At 36.1% G+C, this 24,851-nt stretch overlaps 1 protein-coding gene across 10 annotated transcripts in view; it reads right to left on the bottom strand.

Annotated features, from left to right (window-relative positions):
• LOC119076402 (small conductance calcium-activated potassium channel protein) overlaps positions 1 to 24,851 on the bottom strand; it is a 202,916-nt gene that overhangs the window by 59,506 nt on the left and 118,559 nt on the right. For 7 of the 10 annotated variants that reach the window (XM_037183121.1, XM_037183129.1, XM_037183120.1 and 4 more), the window contains 4 exons: positions 23,291 to 23,427; positions 12,147 to 12,369; positions 1,505 to 1,600; positions 102 to 418 (listed from right to left, as the gene is read on the bottom strand). In XM_037183121.1, the coding sequence (XP_037039016.1) occupies positions 102 to 418; positions 1,505 to 1,600; positions 12,147 to 12,369; positions 23,291 to 23,427 (773 nt within the window). Of the gene's footprint in view, positions 1 to 101; positions 419 to 1,504; positions 1,601 to 12,146; positions 12,370 to 12,587; positions 13,224 to 23,290; positions 23,428 to 23,927; positions 24,151 to 24,851 lie in introns of those variants that run through there. The other 3 variants (XM_037183125.1, XM_037183128.1, XM_037183127.1) reach the window with 3 other exon arrangements.

Below are 24,851 nucleotides of genomic sequence, written 5' to 3'. Positions count from 1 at the left end.
TAGCCAAAATTCAATCAACATAAAATGCCCCAACGATCAGCATTGGGCATGAGATAGGCACACAATCAATGTGTGGTTTATACACCGTCAGACCAATTTACCTTGTATTAAAATTTATGCGATTTAAAGCTCCTATACTACGTGACGACGCATCCGTAAATAATTTTGAGTGTAACAGCATAACACGACATATCAGGTACAGCCGAAGGAACATTGGCAATGATAATGCTACATCGTATGGAACCGTTTCTGTTCCCATTTGTTTATTTTTATTGGCTAATTTGGTTGTCCACTGAAAAGTGTATTGTCCCGGTATTGGATGTACGGCACATATTGTTAGTTCTAATGTTATTTGACATATTCGTTGCCATGTCATAGCGATTCGCCAGTCGTCGGCACAATTATCTATCATAAATAGCTGTAAAATGATGGAAAAGATAAGTTAGTCATTGTGATGGCACTTTATCAGATTGAAAAAAAAATTGACAATTTGAAGAGTGTCAGTTTTAATGTCTAGGATTTAGGTCAGTGTTGATTCTATTGAGACTCTGTCTTGTCTAAGAAGCTTGGTTAGATCATTCGCTACTTTTGATAATTGTTACTTGATTCAGACAGCAAAACGACTTGTTAACATTTTGAAAGCTTAAAGGAGCTTTCGAGAGCTTTCAATAAATTATTGCAAATTTCGATTTTCTTGTCGAAGTTAAAGCTCTAAAACAATTTAACAAAAGATTTACAGTTAACGTCTACCAAATTTGTGTCCAGTTCGTTTCAGCCAGTTACTACCATCTGGTCCAGTTATACAATCACACTATTTGTGCGTCATTAATCGATTTTACCACTTGCGTGCGTGATAACTTTGAAGCAGTGTGCTTGTATGAGTGGACAAGTTGGTTCTGGTTAAGTAGCTGAATCCGACTTACGACAGAAATTTGGTTTACAATGACTATATACATTAAAATAGTAACACTACGCTTCTGCTCGTTAAACTACGAATTTCCATGCACCGTAATGAAAAACTGGCATCTATATCCTATCTGAAGATGTCTCACATATCATCAGTTCTCAGTCTTCGACAATATACTCTTCCCGAGTAAAAATAAAAGTCTCAAAAGTTCGAAAAGAGACGTCTCACAATACAAAGGATTTGAGACCTGGAGACGTCTCTTTTCGAACCTTTGAGACTTTTATTTTTACTCGGGTTGGTTTCCATCGCAGACATTCGAGACACTTTGTGAATAGAGCGAGGGGTTAACTGCTGACTGATAGAATTTGGTAATAAAATTGAATTTTTCGTATTGAGTGGGATTGTTGGAAGTGAATGGAATTTTTGGCATTGGAATTTTTGGAAATATTGGAATTTTTAGGGGAATTTTCGGAAACAAATGGCATTTTTGATATTGAGTTAATCGTTGGAATTCCAGGATTTTTTTTAAATTTGGAATTTTGGTATTGAATCGAGTTTATGGAATCTATGGAAATGTGTAAATCGTGAGAAACTTACCTGTACTTCTAACGCATGATAAGCTACAATCAAACCTAGAAGAATCACAGTCGATACGGATATTAACGTTTTTAAAGCCGTTGAATAAAATGCAGCCTAGAATGAAAAAAGAGAGAAAAACAATTGCAACATTAACGACATGGCTACACTTTCATTTTCATTTCTAAAAATAAAATCCATAAAAATATTTTTCGCACAATTTATCACATTTCCGACACACAGACAATTTTTTAATCGTCACACACCATAAAAAACACAATAAATAAACGGGAATGACCGATGAATGAAAGGTGGATGCGAAAAGTGTTAATGATTTTGATTTATTTTCTGTGGTAAATTTTCGTTGATAGATTTTTGATTGAGTAGCTGGTTGGCGGAAGAGCGTAAAAATCCGAATACAAATAAAATCAGCGTGGCGGTCTGTACGTTTGATATCGTTTAATCTACTGGCTGAATGATTGCACAGTTCACGACAACGACACCATAAATTACCTTCGTATAAATGAAATTGTTTGTATACTACTTACGACTCCGAGTCATGCTACGCACAGGTATGATTTGTGTAATATTTTAATTAAATCAGCGCGGTTTTTTCTGTCTCTTTTAAACAAATTACACCATAACTAGGCCATTATGTCTCCGGAAAATTATCATAAATTAAGTACAACGAGAACTGTTATGAAGAAATATGTGCATAATTTATGAAGTACAGTCTAAGAATGTTTGGGAGTTGGAGTTAACTTGGCTACAGTTATTTATGCAAAGCTCGAACACCAAGAAGAAACTTAATGATGCTAATAGTAGCGGTAGGGAAAATTGTGGCTTTTTGGCACTAGTGCAAAAAAACAAACAAACCATTTCGTTGATGAGTCCCTAGCAGTCCCTAGCAGTGAGTACTAAGGTGACCTTGATCTTTCTGCACTCACTGCTTCGTCGTCAACTAATGTACGACTTATGTATTTTTAGTGACACTTGTTTGCACAAACACTCTGAGGGATTCTTTTGAATTTCGACTGACCGAAATCGGCGCTATTTTTTCCACGACTTCTTTATATATGCCTAGTTAGGCCTTGGTGCCTAGGCCCCAAAACCAGTCATTTTTGATCTTCCTTACCTGGTTGGTTGTAAGTGGCCAAAAGTCGAAAAATGGGGTTTCGTAGTCCGGATTTCATTTCCGAAAGGTGACGAGGACACGGGCGTGTGTGGGTTCGTTGGAAAGCTGAGGTCAAGTACTCCTGGGGCAAATATTAACTTCATAAAATTTGCTAATTATCGGACGAAAATATGACTTCCAGAAAATTTCTCAAAATCAATGTAACCTCGGTGAACTTTGATGAGTTCTGTGACCTCACTAATGCAATTATTTGATTAAATTATTACTTATTATGAATGTGGAGGACCTCAGCATTACAGCGATACCCATATTTAGTAGTTTGGAACGTGACTACGTAACAGATAAAAATGTGTGTTACACTCCGCCAAACTACTAAATATGCGTATCGCTGTAAAGCTGAGGTCCTCCACATTCATAATAAGTAATAATTTAATCAAATAATTGCATTAGTGAGGTCACAGAACTCATCAAAGTTCACCGAGGTTACTTTGATTTCGAGAAATTTTCCGGAAGTCATATTTTCGTCCGATAATCAGCAAATTTTATTAAATTAATATTTGCCCCAGGAGTCCTCGTCACCTTACGCCCGTGTCCTCGTCACCTTACGGAAATGAAATCCGGACAACGAAACCCCATTTTTCGACTTTTGGCCACTTACAACCAACCAGGTATGGAAGATCAAAAATATCTGAGACTGGTTTTGGGGCCTAGGCACCAAGGCCTAACTAAACATATGTAAAAGAGTCCCGGAAAAAATAGTGCCGATTTCGGCCAGTCGAAATTCAAAAGAATCCCTCTCTCTCTCCTTTAACATTGTAGAGACTTCATCCGTCTAGTCTAGAGTAATCATCTGTTCTTAAAGATATGGCTAGTGCTCTTTTATTCTGTACAATGTATGTTAAAACAATTGAAGTAGAAGATTGTGTATCAAATATATGAAAATCTTATAAGCAGTAGAAGTAATGTTTAATGCTAAGATCATTTCACCATAACGGCATTTAAACTGGAAGACGATATCGAGACGCACAGGCCATCGGATCTTTTTTTAATTGAAAATTTTCTTCACATTTGTTGTTGTAATTTTTTCCTTAAATTTATTAGCAAGACAGTTTTTTATAGCCGAACGTAGGTGGTGAAATCGGTCGGTTGCAAAAATTCTTTATTTATTATTACACGTTGTAGGCGTTACGGATAATCCTCATGATTTTTAGAGAGATAACACAGCAAACATTCATTCTAGTACTTATAATAGCGGAGTGTCACAGTTGTGTCGAAATATTTTCTGTCTTTTTGTCGCGACAAAACAAAAAAAAATTGTTTTTGCATCGAATAAAAAGTGTTCAAGTAGTGTTCAAATATACCTTGGCGACCTAAAGAGACTATGCCCGAATACAATGGAAAGCATAAGAGGTGAGTTTCTTTGAATTTTTTCGGTGAAGTTTTGTGATAAAATTTTCAATACATTTTCGGGAAACTGTCCTGTCCTGTCATTTTCCTATGACGGGCCTTTAACATTGTACAAACTTCGACATAATGTTATCCGTCTAGTCTAGAGTAATCATCTAATATTGACAACAAAGACATGACTACTGCTCTTTTATTCGACAGAACGTATGTTAAAACAATTGAAGTAGAAGATTGTGTATCAAATATATGAAAATCTTATAAGCAGGAGAAGTAATAGATTTAGTTCTAATGATGAAAAATATATATTACACACTTGTCACGAAGAAGTCGAGGCTTGCCGAGGCTGATAGTGACAAGTGTGTACTCTATTTTATCACAATGTCGTAATACGACACCACAATGTTAAGCCCAGAGATTGTGAGAATTGCTCTCGCCACTTCCGCAAAAAAAAGCGAACACACCGCAAGAGAATCGGTCATTTGAGCTCCAAGTTTAATATAAAAAAAACAATAATTTGTTAACAAATTGACATTTTCGATCGTTGTCCACGAAAATGTCGTTCTTATGAAGTGAGAGAAGACTGACTTGCCCACAGCAATAATCAGTGACAGATCCACGCTTCTATTTCTTGAAGGAAAAATCATTTTGCCTTTGTTGTATAGTAGGTAGGCTAAATTATTGAAGGAAAAATCAATTTTCTTGCGATCTAAGACGTTATTTTTTGCCAGGGTGCAAATAGTATAATGAATACAATTTGTCCCACGGTAAATTTCTTGCATTTGGTGTTTAGAAATACATGGAACATCCGACAAAAGAATTCTTTTGTTCTACATATAATTCGCGTTTATATGTCATAGCCATGAGGTTGTGCAGCTACCTGTTCGCTAAACAAATAAAAGTGTCACCACCCCCTTTCTTCGATCTTCTAATCTTATTTCGACTGTCTTCACTTTGAGAAGCACTTATCTCGACAATATTTGAATAATTCACCGCAAAAGCCGAATCGTGTGTCGGTATTGAATAATTCAACAATGTTTTTCGTCGTATTGTGAAAATTGTTTAGTCGACGTACACCTAAACTTTTCTCGCATAATCGGGCAATTTGAATGTTAATGTAAAAGAATTATAATTTATATCTCTTCCATCAAGAAACCTTAAAAACCGACAAAACCAGTAAAAAAGACCAACGAAATTACACAAAAATTACACATAATTATATTACAGAGCAACAGCAGCGCATACAAATATTTAAAGTTTTCACAACCTTTTTCATTATAATCTTGTGTGTGTGTGTACATTCGACACGATGAAACAGAAAAGCGCAAACTTTTATGTGCTTTAATAATATACTTTTACCCCTCAAAACAAACGCTGAGCTGTATAACATTTCCATTTCTTCGTTTCCTTTAGACATTTTCTCTGTGCGTTTTTTTTAGATTATTTTTAATATCCAGATACGAACCGAAAATTTGTATATAAAACATTCAATGTTCGTTTTTGCCTCTGTGAAACATAAAAACCCTTTCCGGTGAAAAACTTTCCCCGCATTTATACACCATTCAATTCCCATTCCATAGCACGCGTTTTATACACACGACAAACTTAACAAACATTTTTATTATACTAAACAGAGTATTTCCTTTTCCATATCAATTTTTTTCGTAGTCGTTCTTTCTCGAAATGTATACGAATGGATTTCAGTCACTGATATGCTGTTACTCAGAAATTATTTTGTCAACTTTTCTTACAATAATTACATTGCCACATGGTTATAGCAGCCCCTTTTAGATATGTATGTTTGTGAAGTCGTTATGTTTGTGTTTAGATACACAGATAAATGGGCATTAAATATACTCTCGCAGTATATAGAATACGCGGCAGGTGGTTAAGTGTCAAGGGTAACGTGAATAAATTAATAAAATAGATTTGGGTTATATTAGCGATAACAAGGTATAATATTACGTACATACACCCCGAAATACCAGTAATGATGAAGAGGACGAAGATGTTGATGACGAACGATATGAATGGATTGGTGTCATATCAATAGTTCAAAATTTGTCGATCCTTTGTTTTGAACATCATTGAATGGAATATAATATTCTCCGGTTTCCCTCCATATTTATATACGTGTACGGAAAGGGGAGCCCGAGTCAATGTTCTACATCACTGCGAAAGTGACCTTTTCCATAAACTTTTCACATTCATGCATAAATCTACTGAAAACGAAACCACATTACGTGACTTAAGATATTAAATAGATTTTGTAGGCTTTTTACCCCGTAAAAAGGTGAAAGAATTTTGCTCTGGAGGAAACAAATTGATTTATAGAAATTTACACGGAAAAGGGTACTACCACGTCTGCTACTTCTTCTTTTTTTTCGGCGATGCGAAGATAGTTAGGTGGAAATTTTCTAGCAATTCTGTTCTGGTATAGGTTTGTCATTGGGCCCGGTGGTGTTTTTGTTAATTTGAACCGATCAATTTAACGAAAATGCAGCGGTAAGGGAATGTGGAATGAAAACATTCATGTTGTACTTTCAATGTCAATTTCAATTTAAATTCGAATGTTACCCACTGTCGATTCTACGAGAATTAGCGTTATAGAAATGACTTGTCATCTGTTATCAACAACGACGATAAAACTAAACGATGGGCTCAGGCTAGCGTTCGCTTATATAATGGAATGTAACTAAAGAAGTACAAGATTTGGTATGTTAAACGAAAGAAGTAACAGACGTTTTCAACGTGTGGCAATACGTTTTACGTTTAAGCATACGATCCGAAGTTAAATTGTAATTTTCGTGAGCAACCGTTTGTAAATGGTAAAAGGAAAAATGAATTTGACCCTTATCATAGCACTAGTGCGCAAAAACAATAACATAAATCCATTGATCCACTACTGCTGTACATAAAAATGGTTCTAGTACTAGTCGGATAAAGTACATAGTCATTATCTAACGAACATTAATGCTAAGATCGTTTCACCATTACGGCATTTAAACTGGAAGACGATATCGAGACGCACAGGCCATCGGATTTCGGATAGTCTTTTTTTTAATTGAAAATTCTCTTCACATTTGTTGTTGTAATTTTTTCCGTTAAATTTATCAGCAAGACAGTTTTTTATAGCCGAACGTAGGTGGTGAAATCGGTCGGTTGCAAAAATTCTTTATTTATTATTACACGTTGTAGGCGTTACGGATAATCCTCATGATTTATAGAGAGAGGCGAGAGAGAGAGAGAAAAAAAGAAGAGTCAAAGCAAAATTCATTTCGAAAGGTAAAACTACAACAAAAATAAAGGTCCACATTTTGTGCACCGACCAGCATTTAATTAATGGATCAGAAGCGATAAAACCGTAACACGAAAACGGATATGACAAACCATAAAACAAAACGACACATTTTCCAACAATAAAACTTATGAATGGAAAATGGGTATGTTCATCATCACAACGTTTTTTTTTCTCTCCGTGAGAAAATAATCTAAAAAACCTGTCAGTTTTCAGTTTCGCTATAATAAAACATTCGAAATGGAAAAAAACGACTCCCGGAACCTTTCGCCTGAGTAAAAAATTTATCAATTTGTTCTTGTGAAACATTCTCGATCTTTTTCTGCTGTCATTTCCATTACCATGGTACGTGTGTGTACCATCACAGACCGTGTGCTTTTCAATGGGCTTTTTAATGCTGTTGGATAAATGAATAATGAATGGATTCCTTTCAATGCAAACGTGCACATATAATAGTTTACTCAGAGTTTACTTGTGAATGAATGCGAATATATTGCAACATCTTTGGCTGTGCTTTCACATGAAAATGCAGAAATATGTTGATGGTGTAATGAGCTTACAGCGTATAAAGAAAGAACAAATAAAAAATAAACCTCCCAGAATATGTGTACGGGGCGAATACGTTTCAGTTATGAATATATGAAACTCGAGAACGAAAGAAACATAGTACGAAAATTGCAATATTCGCTGAAAATGAGAATTTCACTCATGAATAAATTATTGTAATTTGCAATGAATATTATTTGAATATTCGTCTGGAATTGCCGGAGGTGTTACGTTTTAGCGGAGTAATTCGGTTACAAACTTTTTTGGCATCGATAGTTTTTGAGCGTTCGCAAACTTTTTGCTGAGAAAATATTTTCATGTTTTTCTGGAAATTTATAGCAAGATGAGGGTTTATACACTGTGTCGACGAAATAAAGGAATAAATTACAGCCGGAAGGGAGTTCATTATTAATTTTTAAAGTTGCAGTGTAATACGTCTGTCTTCCAGCCAACGGTTAATTATTATTGAATGAGGATATGCCGGCAAATGACTGCTAAATGCAAGTGTAAATATCTATGATCAGTTGCAATCTGTTTCAATGCGCGGAGTATATTGAAATCATTTGCCTGGAGAATGAAACTTCTAAACTCGTACGAAGTTACCAGGTTACCAGAGCCTATCATTTGATAACAGTTTTGAGTATCTCTGCGAATTTTAAGGATTATTTCTGAAATAATGTTCCCTGTTTACGACAATAATACACAGAAATGTCGTAACATTGTTCATTCGCACCTTAGAGTAATGCTCGATTTCCACTTTCCGAAAATGTCCTCCGTTGTGATAGACAGTTAAATTTTTAAATTTTTGCTTTGTTTACTTGACAGCTGCTCTCTCACGGCTCTCACACGGAGTACTTTTTGTTGAGTGGAAACCATACTTAAGATCAATTTGTTTAGCTTTGTCTTGAAATGAAAGATGAGAAACTAGTGTAGTGTTCACGGTGTGTAGTACTCTAGTTCTGAGCGCAAGTTGCTACGCTCGTATGGAAAACTTAGGACTAGTGCTGAGAAAATCAACGTTCACAAATATAAGGCGGGTGTATGTAGACCATTGATTTTCAATAGAGCAACCTCACGCTTTTCGGAAAATATTTGAAACTTTTCCGGAACACGTAAGTTAGTTAACGATGGTCTTCAATCATGACAATATTTTCAATGTCCGCATTGGTTAAAAACGGTTTAACGGAATAACGAAACTTTTTTTACTGTGATTAGTGAAAGTTGCCTTATTGCCGAAAATCTACTGAAATTTACCGAAATTCAAATAAAATTAACCAAAAATTTACCGAAATTTCGGTAAATTCAGCAGATTTTAGGTAAATTTTCGTAATTTTCATTGCTCAGAAAATCAAATTACCAATAATAGGCCCAGGTGAGTGAGCATTTCGTCATTCAGTACTAATGTAAGTTCAACCGTACAAGATAGCTTTGCCATAGAAAACTCGTTTGTGTTTCCGTTTGTGTTCAAAGAATCTGACGTCCCCTAATACTTAGGCTTAAAAACCTAACAAATCAAGTTCAAACACAAATACAATTCGAATGAAACATAAAGAAAACAGAAATATTAAACTATCCAATTTGCTTGGCGTCTTAAATTTAACACAAATATATTCAAAATAGGGTCAGGTTTATACCCATTCCACTTGGTTCTTCATTAAAATTCTGATTTATTTAATACGAGTTTCTGTTTGAATGAAGGGAGAAACGAACGGGCTGCTATTCTTAGTAAAACGTGAAAACTATGTCTCGCTTTCGTCACGACAGTGAAGAATTATTTTTAGATCAGCTTTAAGACTTCCCATTATTAAAATATTCACGATTCACTCAATATTTTCATAACAGTCAAAGCAAGAAAGATTTCCTTTTTATATTTGAAAAAAAAAAAACTTCTGTTCGCTTAACAAGACGACCATTAACGCCCTGTCATTAATATAAAGGAACGGATAAGAGAATGAATGTTGTGGCCTTTACTCCATTAATTACACGAACTGGACGACATTTTCCTTATATATATTCAAAACATTGACTAATCGAACTTATTGATCTATAATGAACTTAACTACAATTAGGAGAGAACTTATTTTAATGGCTCGTTAAAAATGCAACGATTAACGATCCGAATTAATTACATAAAGTTTGTCAGCTGACGTAATTACTGCATGCGGACATTAAATTAATTCGACCTCTCCATACAGTGAAGCCATTTTTCCTCCTATCATATATAATATTATACTGGTCCCCAGTATAACCCTAAAGCAATTAACCTATTTGTATTATACATAAGCTTCTAACTTAATTATGGTGTTCACCAACAGCGTCTATTATCTTCCGTTTGTTCCGCTAAAGGATGAATAAAAATAAAATTCTTTATTTTCGGGAGCAAAATGTTTCGTGCTAATCAAGATTTGTCGAACATGGCCCAGCGTGCGTTTCATATTAGAGAATTGCTAACACCATTTTGTCGATTAATATTTTGCCCTGGTTCTCATCACACATTTTTTTTTCGATTAATATTTTGCCGAGAGATGTTCTCATTTGCATTAAATTTTCGACGGGAAACAACGGGTCGCTTCTATACTGTTGGATGGTTTTTGTTGAAAATCATTTTGATTCGAGGGGTGGATAGATGTGTACATTTCATTGAGAGAGGATGTTCTAAAACTATTGTTTCTCGGATTAGAACGTTTGTTCAACGGGTTCAATGATTCTTTAATTGTTAGTCAGCCTGGAAAGAAGATTTGTCGGAGTTAAGTGCTCGTCTAAATTTTTAGCCCCGTACGAAGTACTGGGGGCTTATAAGATTAATATGCCGTTTGTAACACGTCGAATTGGAAGCAGACAGTAAGGGCAAAGCATTTGGTTATGTTCATAGATGACGAATCCGCAATAAAAAAAATGTCCGTCCGTCCGTCCATCCGTCCGTCCGTCCGTCCGTCCGTCCGTCCGTCCGTCCGTGACCCCTCTAGCTTGAGTAAATCACAACCTTTTTTCAAAATTCTTTTTTTCCCCGATTGGTATCGACAAAAGTAAGGTCAAGTTCGAAAATGGGCATGGTAGGGTCGGCCCCTCCAGAGCTAGGGCCCTATAAGTGTTTTTCAGTCTTTCGACGATATCTACCGAAATACGCACGCAATAGCTGCTTGTGATATATCAAATGAAAGGTATTGACGAGTAGAACAAAGTTGCTGAACATTGTTTTTGGGTAAGATGCAACGTGGGCTTGTTGGGAGGGCTCAAAGGTCGTTACTCGGCCCTAAGTGTTTTTTGCACATAAATCGAGTAAATCTCAACCGATTTTGCTAGTTTTTGTTTCATTTGAGAGGTAATTGAATACCCAATGGAAAGGTGGCAAAAAATTTTGGGTTTATAAAATAATGTCGTAAATTGTTGGTTTTATTTGAGAGGTACTTCGTACGGGCTTTCGTAATTGCGCTATGCGCAATTTTAAAAATGAACAGTTTCAGTAAATTTGATAGTGCCCAACTTGACTTGCATTTTGGTAACAGACGCATTAGAGGGTTGTAGACGTATTAGGGTTCCGGGCTTATTAGGGCTACGGACGTATTATGGTTGCGGACGAAATAGGATTACGGGTTGTACGGGGCTAAGTCGCAGCAAACGCTCCGACTGTTCTGATGCCTTGTTTTGATAGCAGACGATACTAAGGTCAATAACTCCCGGAAGATGACTGGAAAGACCAGTGATCAGTGTCATCTGAAACTGCAGATCAGGTCAGATAATTTTAGAAAACAAACCTGACTTGACCTGAACGTGATTTCATTCAAACTTGTCAGGTCAAGTTTCAGGCAACCTGAAATTTTCAAACAAATTTTCAGGCTGAAACGCAAGATTTCACGACAGGTGTGGTCTGATAGCTATCAATCAATCGCACTTTCACAGATATTTTCAGTTCAAGTTCGTTTTAACCTGTTCAACCTGTTTTAAGCTTTATTTACCACCCCGGTTTCGTGACATAGACATACATGCATCGCGTGCAACTCGAACCGTATTTCACGTGTCTAAAGATTGTTTGAGATACAGACAGCAAACATATGATCATGATCAGTACTATTATCGGGTCTATTGCTTCAATCGATCCAAGTTTTTTGAATCTATTGATTGCAAATCTTGTACTTCAATTTTTTTAAACATCCATTTGACTACATAAAGGACCATATTGTTCAAAGCTTGCCATTATTTTTGTCTTCGTTATCGATAACAGATGAAAAACATACAAAGTTATCGATAACAGATGAATAACATATAAAAACTGTACTTACTTTTGTGTACACGCCAGCGCTGCTTAATTCGTTTTCTACAACCATAACAATTATCCCGAACATTCCCATCACTAGCGCGTAATCGCTAATACGTTTTCGTTTTTCGAATAAAGCTTTCCGTCTACCCAAACGATAGCCTACGTTCGGTTTATGTTTGGTTCCGGAAATAGAGCCGCAATGTGGTTTTAATGCGCCGCCACCCAGGCCTCGCTCCTCCATGTACCTGTAAATGAAATGAAATTTTTTTGGGAATGTTAATAACATTCGTGCAAAGAAGCAGTCAAAGAATAAGGCTTTTTTGGGGAGCAAACACCGCCAGTGCGTTGTTGGCGAGCATAAGTTTCTTGTTGGATTTTATTTGTTGTCGTTTTTAATTTGATATAGCAACATAAGGGGGTAAATAGCTCGACCTAAATGTGTATTGTATGAATATAATATCACCTTTTCATTGACAGAACTTCCATGTCAATTGAGTTCACTCAATATTCACAAAGTTTTGTTTTTATTTCACTTTTTTATTGCCACCGTTTGTGTGTTGTGTTGTGTTAACCGTTCAGTCGGTGACTAAATAACAAAACTGTCAAACATCATTGTATTATATATTATTGATTAGCTATGGTCGTTATTGTAATAATTTAATCATATTTTTACCGAAGAAAATTTTTTATTTTAAGACGGAAAACTAAAATCAGTGATGCAATTCGTCAGCAACGTTAGATGTGTTAGCGCGTATTGCGGTCATGTTAATTTTTGATATGAAAATTACGATAACTTTATGTAATGCTATACAGCTGCCGTTCTTCGTGATTTCTTTTTTAATGAATTCGGTTTAACAATGGCACTTGTGAATGCGTTCAGCATTCGATTACATTCAAACGATTTGTTCATTGTTCTAACACTTTGTTCACTGCTTTATGCTTTAGTTTTCTCGTCAATTAAAGATCTGCACAACATAAACACTAAATGCCTTTTTGAATTCCAAAACAATAATAATTACAAGAAAATAACTGCACTGCAGAAAGAGTCTATAGATCCTTATAATAAACGTGAACAACCGACAAACACTTCCTCCACCGACAGAGCCTGAACAACTGACAGATATTTTTACATACGGCAAAGACACTGACAGTCACAGCAAAACGGACAATAAGCTAAGAAAATAGTTAATTTCATGTGTGCGGTGTAAATAGCCCTTTTTTCTGCACTCAAAATGACCTAAAAAAATGGAATTTTGTTGACAATTCAGGGAGAAAATTTCTAGATTCTCAGCACCTTTTCTCCTGTGCCGTGGGGGAAAGTAAAAATTTTCTCACCAGAATTGTCAGTTAGCTCTTTTGTTAAAAAAAATTTTATTTAAGAATAGCTGTTTTCGCTTCATGGGTAATAGTTATTTGTTTACCGAGGAAAGAAAGTAGAAGATTTCAACAAGAGCGACGTTTTTCGGCCAAAGTGTAGCGAATTGCTCAAGTTCGAATTTCCTATTTTCTTTCAGAGGTGAACAAAACGTGTTTCGTATGTGCGAGGTGTAATTAGCCGCTTTTCTCCACGAAACAAAAATATTAATCTGTCAAAACAAAAGGTGAGAAAACTGTAATTTTTGTGTCTGAGGAACATAATTCAACGTTTTTCGTCACGGCAACTACTATCGCAAAGTTCAATAAGTAACTTTCAGTGTGCAACGATGGTTGCCAAGAAACATTGATATGGTTGTAGAATGATTTCTTAGTTGATATTGTTGTGGTTTCGTCTCATTATGTTCGTCGTTTGTCCCTCGTGATGAAAATGGAATTTCGTAGGACACGTTGTAAGCTTCCGCTTAATTCCACTTTTCATCACTTGTAACAAAAAACGAGCCATCAGAACAGTCGGAGCGTTTGCTGCGACTGAGCCCCGTACAAACCCGTATATCTATTGCGTAAGTGACCCTAGTGCGTCTGTCACCCTACTTTGACCGTAAGCCTATTGCGCCGGCTAATGTAGTTAAAGTAAAATTATTATGTAATATGTACATTTTACAAATTGCGCATAGCGCAATTACGAAGCCCCGTACGACGTTCCTTTCAAATGAAACAAAAATTTCAAATCGCCCTAAAATTTTATTTTTTTGAAGGGCCTAGTATCGGCCTCAGTCCGAGGACCCAAATTTAAAATTTTTTTCAACCACATTCTATTCGGCCTTTGATTACCTTCCAAATGAAACAAAAATTACGAAAAACGGATGAAATTTGCTCGAGTTATATGTAAAATACACATAGGGCCCTAGTATCGGCCTCAGACCGAGAACCCAAATTTAATTTTTTTTCAACTACATTCTATTCGGCCTTTGATTACCTCCCAAATGAAACAAAAATTACGAAAAACGGATGAAATTTGCTCTAGTTGTATGTAAAATACACATAGGGCCCTAGTAGTGGCCTTAGTCCAAGGACACAAATTTAATTTTTTTACAACAACATTCTATTCGGCCTTTGATTATCTTCCAAATGAAACAAAAATTACGAAAAACGAATGAAATTTGCTCGAGTTATATGTAAAATACACATAGGGCCCTAGTATCGGCCTCAGTCCGAGGACCCAAATTTATTTATTTTTACAACAACATTCTATTCGGCCTTTGATTACCTTCCAAATGAAACAAAAAATACGAAAAACGGATGAAATATACTCGAGTTATATGTGAAATACTGAAATACACATAGGGCCCTAGTAGCGGCCTTAGGCCAAGGACCCTAATTTAATTTTTTTTCAACAACATTCTATTCGGCATTCGATTACCTTCCAAATCAAACAAAAATTACGAAAAACGAATGAAATTTACTCGAGTTCTATGTAAAATACACATAGGGCCCTAGTAGCATTTCACTTCTAAGGCCCTAACTCACGGTCCACTCACCCGATTTTAAAAAACTTTTTTTTCCTGGATTGGTATTGACAATACCTATCATTTGCCGTGTCATTTACATTCGTTTATTTTGCCATAAATATCACCAAAAGACCTTAAATCACTTAGGTGGCCCTAACTCACGAAGGGCCGACCCGAATATGCCCATCTTCGAACTTAGCCTCACTATTTCGACTATCTTTCAGGGAAAAAAAAATTTTTGAAATCGGATTTGATTTACTCAAGATATCGACGTGACAGACGGACAGACGGACAGACGGACAGACAAAATTTTTATTGCAGATTCGTCATCTATGAACATAGGCAGACACTTTGCCCTTACCGTCTGCTTCGAATTCCATCAATTACACACGGCATCGTAATCCTATAAGCCCCTTTGTACTTCGTACGGGGCTAAAAATTTCTTCCCCGAATTGTCATCAGACAAAGCGTCAACAAAACTTCTTTTTCTCACATATGAAAACGATTCATATGAACGAAGTGATTCACTTTATTTTCTATCCTCAACACGAGAAAATTGTGTTTTGTTGGCGATTGGTCGAATAACACAGCACATCTATTGAGAAACGTGCAATCCTATCTCTTCAGTGGAGAGAAAATCGAACTTTGTTCACACTTGAACTGTCACTTTGTTTATGTTATCAAAATTAGTATGAGGGATTCTTTTGAAAATCCACCTATCAAAATCGGACCCATTTCGTCTGGGATGGATATATACATGGTTCGAAAGGTCTTTGCCAGTAGACCTCAAAACAGGCCTCACACAGTCTCGAGCCACACCTGGTTGCTGGTGGAAGATCTCCGAAGTTGGAAAAATATTGTTTTTTATCCGAAATTTTAGGCCGTTATAAATGATCGTTCCGGGTGAGAGTGGGCTCGTTGGAAAGCTGAGCTCAAGTACTTTAGGGTCATGCATAGTTTGATTAGATTCATTGATATATGTTTGCAAGAAATTTTTTTCAAAATCTGTGTGAACTTTAGACAGGTCTGGGCTGGTACTGATGACGATTAATGTGAACCTAAGATGCTAGTCGTAACATACATTGTCTAAGCTTTTCATTGATACCTCATTTGCAGTGCTGGTGATTGCTGGCGAGTTTTGCGAGTAGCGGTTGTACAACATAAAGTTCTGTTATGTCAGCAATCACCAGCACTACAAATGAGGTATCAACGGAAGGCTTAGACAATGTATGTTATAACTAGCATGTTAGGTTCAGCCCAGACCTGTACAAAGTTCACACAGATTTTGAAAATATTTCTTGCAAATTTTTGCAAACACATATCAATGAATCTAATCAAACTAGGCATGACCCGAAAGTACTTAAGCTCAGCTTTCCAAGGAGCCCAATCTCACCCGGAACGATCATTTATAACGGCCAAAAAATTCGGATAAAAAACACTATTTTTCCAACTTCGGAGATCTTCAACCAGCAACCAGGTGTGGCTCGAGACTGTGTGAGGCTTGTTTTGAGGTCTACTGGCAAAGACCTTTCAAACCATGCGTATATTCATTCCAGACGAAATGGGTCCGATTTTGATAGGTGGATTTTCAAAAGAATCCCTTTATATAGTATGGTGAATTGATGTTTCTTGTTTTGTGGAGAAAAACGGTATATGAAAAACGTTGTCGCTTCTCTCTGCCCACAAACTCCTGTTGGAATTTCCTATTTTCTACTTCATTTTCTACCCTCGGTAAACAAATAACTATTAAAGAACCTATCGTGTCACTCAAGTCAGTTTTGATCTGTCTGGCGCTTTATTTTTGTCTTTGATACCGATAACCGACAATATCGTCCGTAAATCGTCAAAAAACAACAACAATTACAATCATTTCACAGTTTTCCACATTTCTACTAATTTTGACCCGTTCGCTTCATTGGTGTTACAGTCATATCAGATGAAGTAAGTGCACGTATACAGTTCAATTACATTCAATTCTACAGAAATATATACAATTCAATCAACGATTTACATTGAAAACACACAATTTCAATTATTAAATAATTAAATTGCGATGTAGATGCGATACTCTAGTGGAATACGTGAAATCGAGGTGTTTCATTCAAAATGTATTGTCTGTTCCATCAATCAATTATAGTTAGTTTACATAAATTCATAGTTGATAACAAAAGATCGACTTCAGGCCATTGTTCGTTTTTGTATGCTGAGCACACTACTGTGGTAATTTAATAGGAACATAATTTTATCCAACCAAAATATCCTCTTCATCCAATTCGCATTGAAATGGGGAAATGTACTTCTGATTCGAGAGTACTCTTATTTTCTCGTTCCAAAAATATAATTGGATGAATCAGGGCGGTCTTAGTCATTATTACATCTCGCTGTGCTGGTTTAACACTGCTTTCAACACATCTTGGTCCGTAATTTATGGAAACATCTTTTCATAATTTATAACATGTTCTGACTCAGAGTCGTGTTATTCATTCAGAGAATTTATAAGAATTTCCCAAAGTTGTTAAGTTGGCAAAGTTTTCGAAATTTTTAATTGCTAGCGGAATACAAACAACATGAATTTCGTAACAAACAACTTCTATGATTAATTATTACTTTGACGAACATAAATTGGTTCGAACAGTTCAGTGAGATACGATCCCAATTTCCAAACAAAATATCTTTGACGGAATAAATCTATCATATAGATCACTGGACTTGACTTGAAATTTAGAATGAAGGTATTCACGTATTCAGGCTCAGAGTAGGGTATACATTTTTCCCTGTTCAATCTGAAGACGATCCACTCTTTTCTCACAAACTATTTCAGGAAATGAACAATAGAAATGGGAACATAAAAGCTTGTAGAAACGAAATTTATTTAATTTTTTTTGTTTTTCACATGGAATCAATACCAAATCGCCAACAAAAATTATTTACCAATCGTATCGAGACATAACAATTAAATCTACTACTTCTTCTATTTGAATTATCACAATGTTTTATACAAAATCTTTAACTTCATTTGTTTCAGCAAACATTTTGTTTTATATTAGATAACATTACCCAGAAGCAAAAGATATAGACACAGTTTGCGCATCTGCTGTAAAGTTAAATTTCCTGCCTTCTTGGGAAAAGATTTTATACTGTTTTAGCGAATGAGAAGTAAGAGGTTAAGTATGAGTTAGAAACAACGTTTTTCCTAAACGATCGATTTGATGACAACTTTCAAAGACATGATAACGACAGCTGTGAATGACAACTGGGATGAATGAGAGACAATTCTCTAAGAAAAATCCATGCAAATTGTGCTGATTCTTTCTGCACCTTCGATCAACATTTCTCTGAAAATCCTGGATTAACAGGTCTGTTGCAAGGAAAATGTCAATCGCCATTCACCTTGAAGCCAACGCAACCTCACATTGAAGTTTCAACGAAAGAATTTGTTTGTGTTGCGGTTGTATTTGCTTCTGTGGATGACGGCCAGTTGACAAACATACCTATTCTGCTCTAAAACGCATAAAAAACTTAGTGCAAAAGAAATGTACGATTTTGTGAGAGAATTTCATACTTTTACTCTTTTCTTGTATCTCTTAAGCACTAAGTTTTTTCACAACTAATACCGAGACCAGTTAAATGTAACTGGTTTTCGCTCTCACCACTTTATTTCTAACTTTTTTATCAAACTGTGAAAAAGCAGAACCCAATTTATTGCCTTTCACTGAACACTTTTAGAACATCTAGATTAGCTCAGATTTAAGTTGAATTTTAGCGTATTAAAGACGCATTTGGAGTTATCTTCAACCTGTTACAGACGGCAAGCAAATGATCACTATTACTATCGGGTCTATTACTTCCATCGATCGAAGTATTTTTAAGCGGTTGATTTCAAATCTTGTACTTCAGTTTTATTAACATGCATTTTACCATATAAAGGACCACACTACCCAGAGCTTGTTATTATTTTTGTCGTCGTTATCGATACTAGATAAATAGCCGTATGAGACAGGTTAAGTTTAATCGACATTACTTTCACATTCTATCGATTCTACTCAGCCCCTCGATTAAATCAATAAACATGCGGCGCGTGGTCTTTCCTTTTTAATTTAGATGGCCGAAAAGTTATAATATCCACCCAATAATAACTGAAATGTTATTTATTCGCTCTACCAGCCCAACATAAACATAAAAATGTATCAAAACCAACAGACGGAGGTTATTATATGTATATACCAACATTCTTGAATTTTTCATGAGTGTTCGGTGTTCCTGATGCGGACTGCCGTCGAAAAAGTCGTAAAACTTTTCTTTCTGAATCGTTTTACATTATTTAATGTACCCCATACACGACGACGATGGTTAAAACTAAATGCTGTAGCTTATTGATGTCCTTTAGGGGTTCCTCTAATGCTAACCAGAAACATTTCTTTTTTATTTCAGGAAAGTAAACCACACACTGCCACACGATCCAATGCATATGTACAGTGAACAAAAAAAATCCGAATTCTTTATGTACAAAAATCTACAGTATCGCACCATAACCACATTCGAATAAGTTATTCTAAAATGTGGTTAACTTAACATTGTGCGGTGCATGTATACACATAATGGTAGCCTTTTGTGCTGGATTTTATGAGTCTGTGTTTCAATTCAAGTTAAACATTCCACTGTGATCGGTCCCATCGGATGTATGGTTTGAATATTTCTTCTTCTTTTTTGTTTTGTTCGCCTGTAAAAGTTCCATTTTCATTCTCATTCACCTATATAAACCTCGTTAATGTAAGTACATTGTTCAACATATATGTGGCGTACACTGGCATTTTTCCCTTTCATTATCGTCGATGGTAACGGTAATTTAAATATTTTGATTGACTTTGAAATTAGATAAAAATCAATTCTCTGCATAAATTATTAACCCATCCATTTTAATTAGCCTGATTTCCCGCTGGATAAGTCATTTAGTGTACGGTAAGATGGACAAATAGACATGGGATGTTTTCCATAAACTTTGAATTCGCTGTCATATGATTCAAATGATTGAAGTCAGACTGCAATTAAAGCGGTTTTTATGTGCAATTTTAATGAATTCTTCTGGGATTTATTCAATAGACATCCATTCATTTGCCCGCTATAAAATATTTTACGATCAGTGGAATAATTATCCGAGTTTGTTTGCCGGGAGGAATTAAAACAGCCAACAATTTCAAAATTAATTTCCCACTTGCGTTACCTCAGTACTAACTTTACCATTACGATGCATTCGTATGACTTGGAATAGTAATAGTGCAGGTAATACCGTACGTCTTCACTTCTCTAAGATTTTCTTTGTTTCATGTTGTTTGCAATGAAAAGTTGTGGAACAAACTTTTTTACCGGAAAATGGAAAAGTGTTTTTCCAGCCGGAAAATCCATGTATGAACATCAAAAATTTTTTGAAAAATTGTAGAAAATTGTTGTATTGCTTTTGGAAAAATTTCGACTCTTCTGGAAAGCTTATTACCGATATTTCATGGAAGAACTTTTTTTAAAAGGAGCCGGCTAAAAGTCGGTATGTTAGGGTTCCACGTTCCACCGAAAAGTGTCCCGAAAAATTCAACAACTTTGAAGCCATGTTACCTGGCCACTTCCAACCCATTTTTCATAAATCTTTTTGTAATTCGAAATCTACATTAAAGTACTTCTGATTTCAACCCGCCGCGCCGGCCATTATCCATGTTCAGGAGTCTGAGATATGACCTGGAATGTTCATGTCTGTCCTAATACGAATCTTTAATTTTTTTTCTGCATCAATAAATGATGCATAGGTACAATTTGGGGTACTAGTTCTAGGGTTTCTTGCACAGACATTTCATCACTATACTTCCCCTCTTCTACATTTCTGTTCAAGGATTATGGAAAGTTATTGAAGTTATTGACTATTTTCCCCATATGACAATTGCAGAGGCGCCGACTTGTTTTTCGGTTGTTGGGTGCAAGATCTACAAAGACGTGTTTCGCTTAAAAGTAGAACCCAGACAACTTTCGCTCCATATACAGAACCCTGCCGCCCAGGTGAGACTTAATATGCAGGCGAAATTTTTCCTTTTCGATTGGAACAAATAGAATTGGAAGACCCCTTTTGAAACGGGTTTTTTTTTTTTATCAGGGTGGTTTACCTAGGTGATCTTGAAACACAGATCTTGTGATCCTTTGTTTCCTTCCCAGTCATCATTTAAATCAAGACAACCTTCCGGTCGCCGCCAGGAATCTGTCCAAAGTGGCAGGTCCCAGGGCGACAACTTCGGAGGGTTGTACGACGTAATCTCCAAGGAGCCTGCGTCTTAGTTGAAGAAATTTAGGACATTCACAGATGACGTGTATGCCCGTTTCTTCTTCTAATCCGCAGGAGCACCAAGGAGTCGCCGAGAGCCTTAGCTTATTGAGGTGCCGATTCAGCCCGCAGTGTCCAGTAATTGCACCAACCACTCTCCTTATGCATTTCCGGTCCATGCTGAGCAAATCTTTAGCCCATCTAGCGTTCGGCCTCGGGAAGAATCGCTTCGTGTGAGCGCCTCCCTCGTACGCATTCCAGCGCTCCAAGTGTTTACCCTCCACCCATTTCGATCTCGCTTTTGCGCATAGAAACGGGTTACATAGTAGTTTCATTAGGCGTTTTTGTTGGCTTCACTGATTTTCGGCTAGGTAATGGACACAGAGGTTGGAAACTGAATAGGAAAATTTATTGGCAACGTCCGAATATAATGACGAAGTTATTTAAAGTAAACTTTCTATACGTGAAAATCCAACGCATACTGAAACTCAGTATTGGGTCAAGGCATATTTGGATTGCACATCCCCTTCGGGTCGGGATGCAACTCTCCCACTCGTCAAAATAGCAATTTGGAAGCAGGGACGTAATCTACTATTACAACATTTTCTACGACAACTGTCACAATGACGTAGAAGTACCGTAAAAATTAAGAGAATCAACGTTTGTGTTTTAATTAATTTCTGAGCCATTATTTTTGGTGCGATAATATTTCGACGATAGGAAAGTTCAATTTTTACGGACTGCTCATATCGGCCGCAGTAGACATTCAGCGTCCTTAAACGTTAATTTTACGGCCGCATGATAAATTATCCTAAAGCGTCGCCTCGTTAGGATACGCTTACGACTAGTCCTAAAGAATTCAACTTTTCGTCGCTCGTATCGAAAAATACTATCGTTTGTAAGTTTGGTGTTTTCCCAATTTTTGAACAAATAAGTTTGGTTAAAATTAGTCACACTAACTACAATAAGATTGTGGATTAGAGAGCGAAACGCTGTAGCCTTCTCTTTACTCATTAATATAAGGGGTCATTCTAGCAATGCTAAAGAAACGAGAAAGTAAACATTCGCGATTTTTACAAGATTTGGTATCTTTATTCCACCACCGTTCGTATCGTCGGTAGTAGTAGTATACAAAATTTCTACAGCGGGCGCAAAATGTGAATGGCACCTAATATCATTTAGAACTGTAATCAGTATAAGGCCTAAATTCAGTGCTCCTTGATGAAATTATTTTTTCGACCTTGATGGAGTAACTTCCGCTAATAATGTCGAATCCTGATGTTCCTAATACTTCTTTGTAGACACTAGATATTTCTTACGTTTTTGGTTAATTTTTTGGCTAACATTTAGACGTTTAACAAGTTCGTTTCGAACCTACGTTTCGGCTATCATCTGTTATCGATAACTAGTGCAGTAATAGACGACAATCTCTGACTCCTAGCACAAAAAAATGATTGAGGTAATAGATTCGAAATCTATCTACAGAAAAATGTAAATCAAACGAAGTACTAGATTCAATACTAGGTATTATAGGTTATACTGCAGGTTAAGTGCTAAATTAAACTTTTAAAGAATTGATCCCCAAACGGTTCCAACTTGGAAATTCTCAGGTCTAAGGTCTAAGGGCACCACATAGGTTGTTGTGGTGAGTCTGCATATCTGTGTTGCCAAATAGAGCGAATGAGGGTCACAATCTGAGAAATAAAACTCTTGAAGTTCCTTTAAATTTCTCATTTCGAGTTTCCATAATTTTTGGAAATTTTTCCGAATTACAAATTCTCGAAAGTATTCACTGGAAAACTCTATTCATATTACATTGAATGATAAAAAAGTAAAAGACGTCTCAACAATGAATATCAAATCGAAACCATATGTATAGCTCATATGGTTACGACTAATTCTAACATGGTCAGTTTATTAAGAACTATCCAATGCAAATTGAAGCAGAAAAAAAACCATTCAAAATATTCCTAATCTCACCTGGGATATTCCGAGTGTACTCCTACGAGTGCGATACCGGCTTCTTCGTTGCATGCGTTCGACAATGTTTCTCGATTGCCAGCACAAGGTGTTTTCATCGAGCCGGGAATCGACAATGTGGATACAGGTTTACGGAGCTAAAATTGCAGAGAAGAGGAGAAAGATGAAAAATTTAATTAGTAACGCTCGCAATGTAACTCTGACATAATAATATAGAATTTTCTGTTAAGAAATTTCTTGACTTTTCTTGCTATTTTTGTAAAAATTTATTCGCTTTATAAATGGATGCTCCGAGAAAGCTCTGCTGTGAAATAAAATATATTCAACATATCGTGTGTGTGGGTGGGTGGGGGTTTAAGGGTTTTTTTTAACACTAAAGTTGGTTGTTTCTTCATTCTGTCTCCAAGCAACATCATGCATCTTAATTAAAGTGATGTACGTTTTTTTCTATCTGTGTTGAAAAGCACAAGAGCAAAAGCGGTTCATTATATGTAGTGAAGCAAGTTAAGCATAATTCTTTTGTTCTTGGGTGTTGGTAATTGTACAAAATTAATATGGAAAATTTCAGGCTTCGGGATACGAATAAAAATAATCAAAATAAACATGCGATTATAACGTATGCTGGAATATTATATACTTGCTCTTTCATCGAGTCCCCGTTTTGTGTACCATGTGCCAATAGGCATAATTTGTTAAAGGACTAATTATGTGGCTTTGTATTTTATTTGTTGAACTGGGGCGGCTTTTCGGGAAATTCCCATTTATTTATTGTTCTTCATTTTGTGTGTATATTGTGTGTTGTATTGTGTGTATATGCTGCTCTTTCCGATGGGTGTTTATATTAACACATCGCCACTTTCACCACATTTCAATCGTTAGGATAATATCAGATTTGGTTCTGCATTTCGATGGTGTTATTTCGCCTTGGCAGTGGCCAAAATTGTATAGAGAAAATCTCAATTTTTATTTGCGGTTCGGACATTTTCATCATCCGCAAAGAACGTTTAATGTTTGCTGTAGTTATTTAGGCCATGGAAACAATATACAGCGAGGAGGGCGTTATAATGATTATTATTATACGACCCAACGCCATGAACTAGTAAAGTCTTCAGAAAATTGATGACGACAGTCGCGAGTTAGTAGCAAAAATCCTTTTGTCGGAAAATTATTGTACTCAATCTGGATTTATGGGCACTAATAACCCGAAGCCGTATGCCCTTTGTTTAATCGCAATTATTAATACTAAAGAGAAACAATGGCAAATCGTATTGATGTTGTTTACCGCCCATGCTTCAAAAGACGGTTAATGCTTTTGTGTGTACACTGTGACGATCTTGTTCCCATAGTTTCAGCGGTTTATAGTTGTGATTTTCTCATAATTAAATTTGCATTACAAACACGCCCGTTAATGAATTATTATGCCTTTGTTGGAACAAATATTGACTGAATTAAAGAGTCATGTTTTACTTACATTTCGAATCAACAAACAAATTAATTGAACCGAACGATTCAGGGTAAATGCCATCAGCAATTAGTGGAATACCCGAATTCGTTATGCGAA

This window comes from Bradysia coprophila, unplaced genomic scaffold (assembly GCF_014529535.1).
Source record: "Bradysia coprophila strain Holo2 unplaced genomic scaffold, BU_Bcop_v1 contig_232, whole genome shotgun sequence".
NCBI classification, from domain to species: domain Eukaryota; kingdom Metazoa; phylum Arthropoda; class Insecta; order Diptera; family Sciaridae; genus Bradysia; species Bradysia coprophila.
This window is presented reverse-complemented; position numbering and strand designations above follow the sequence as displayed.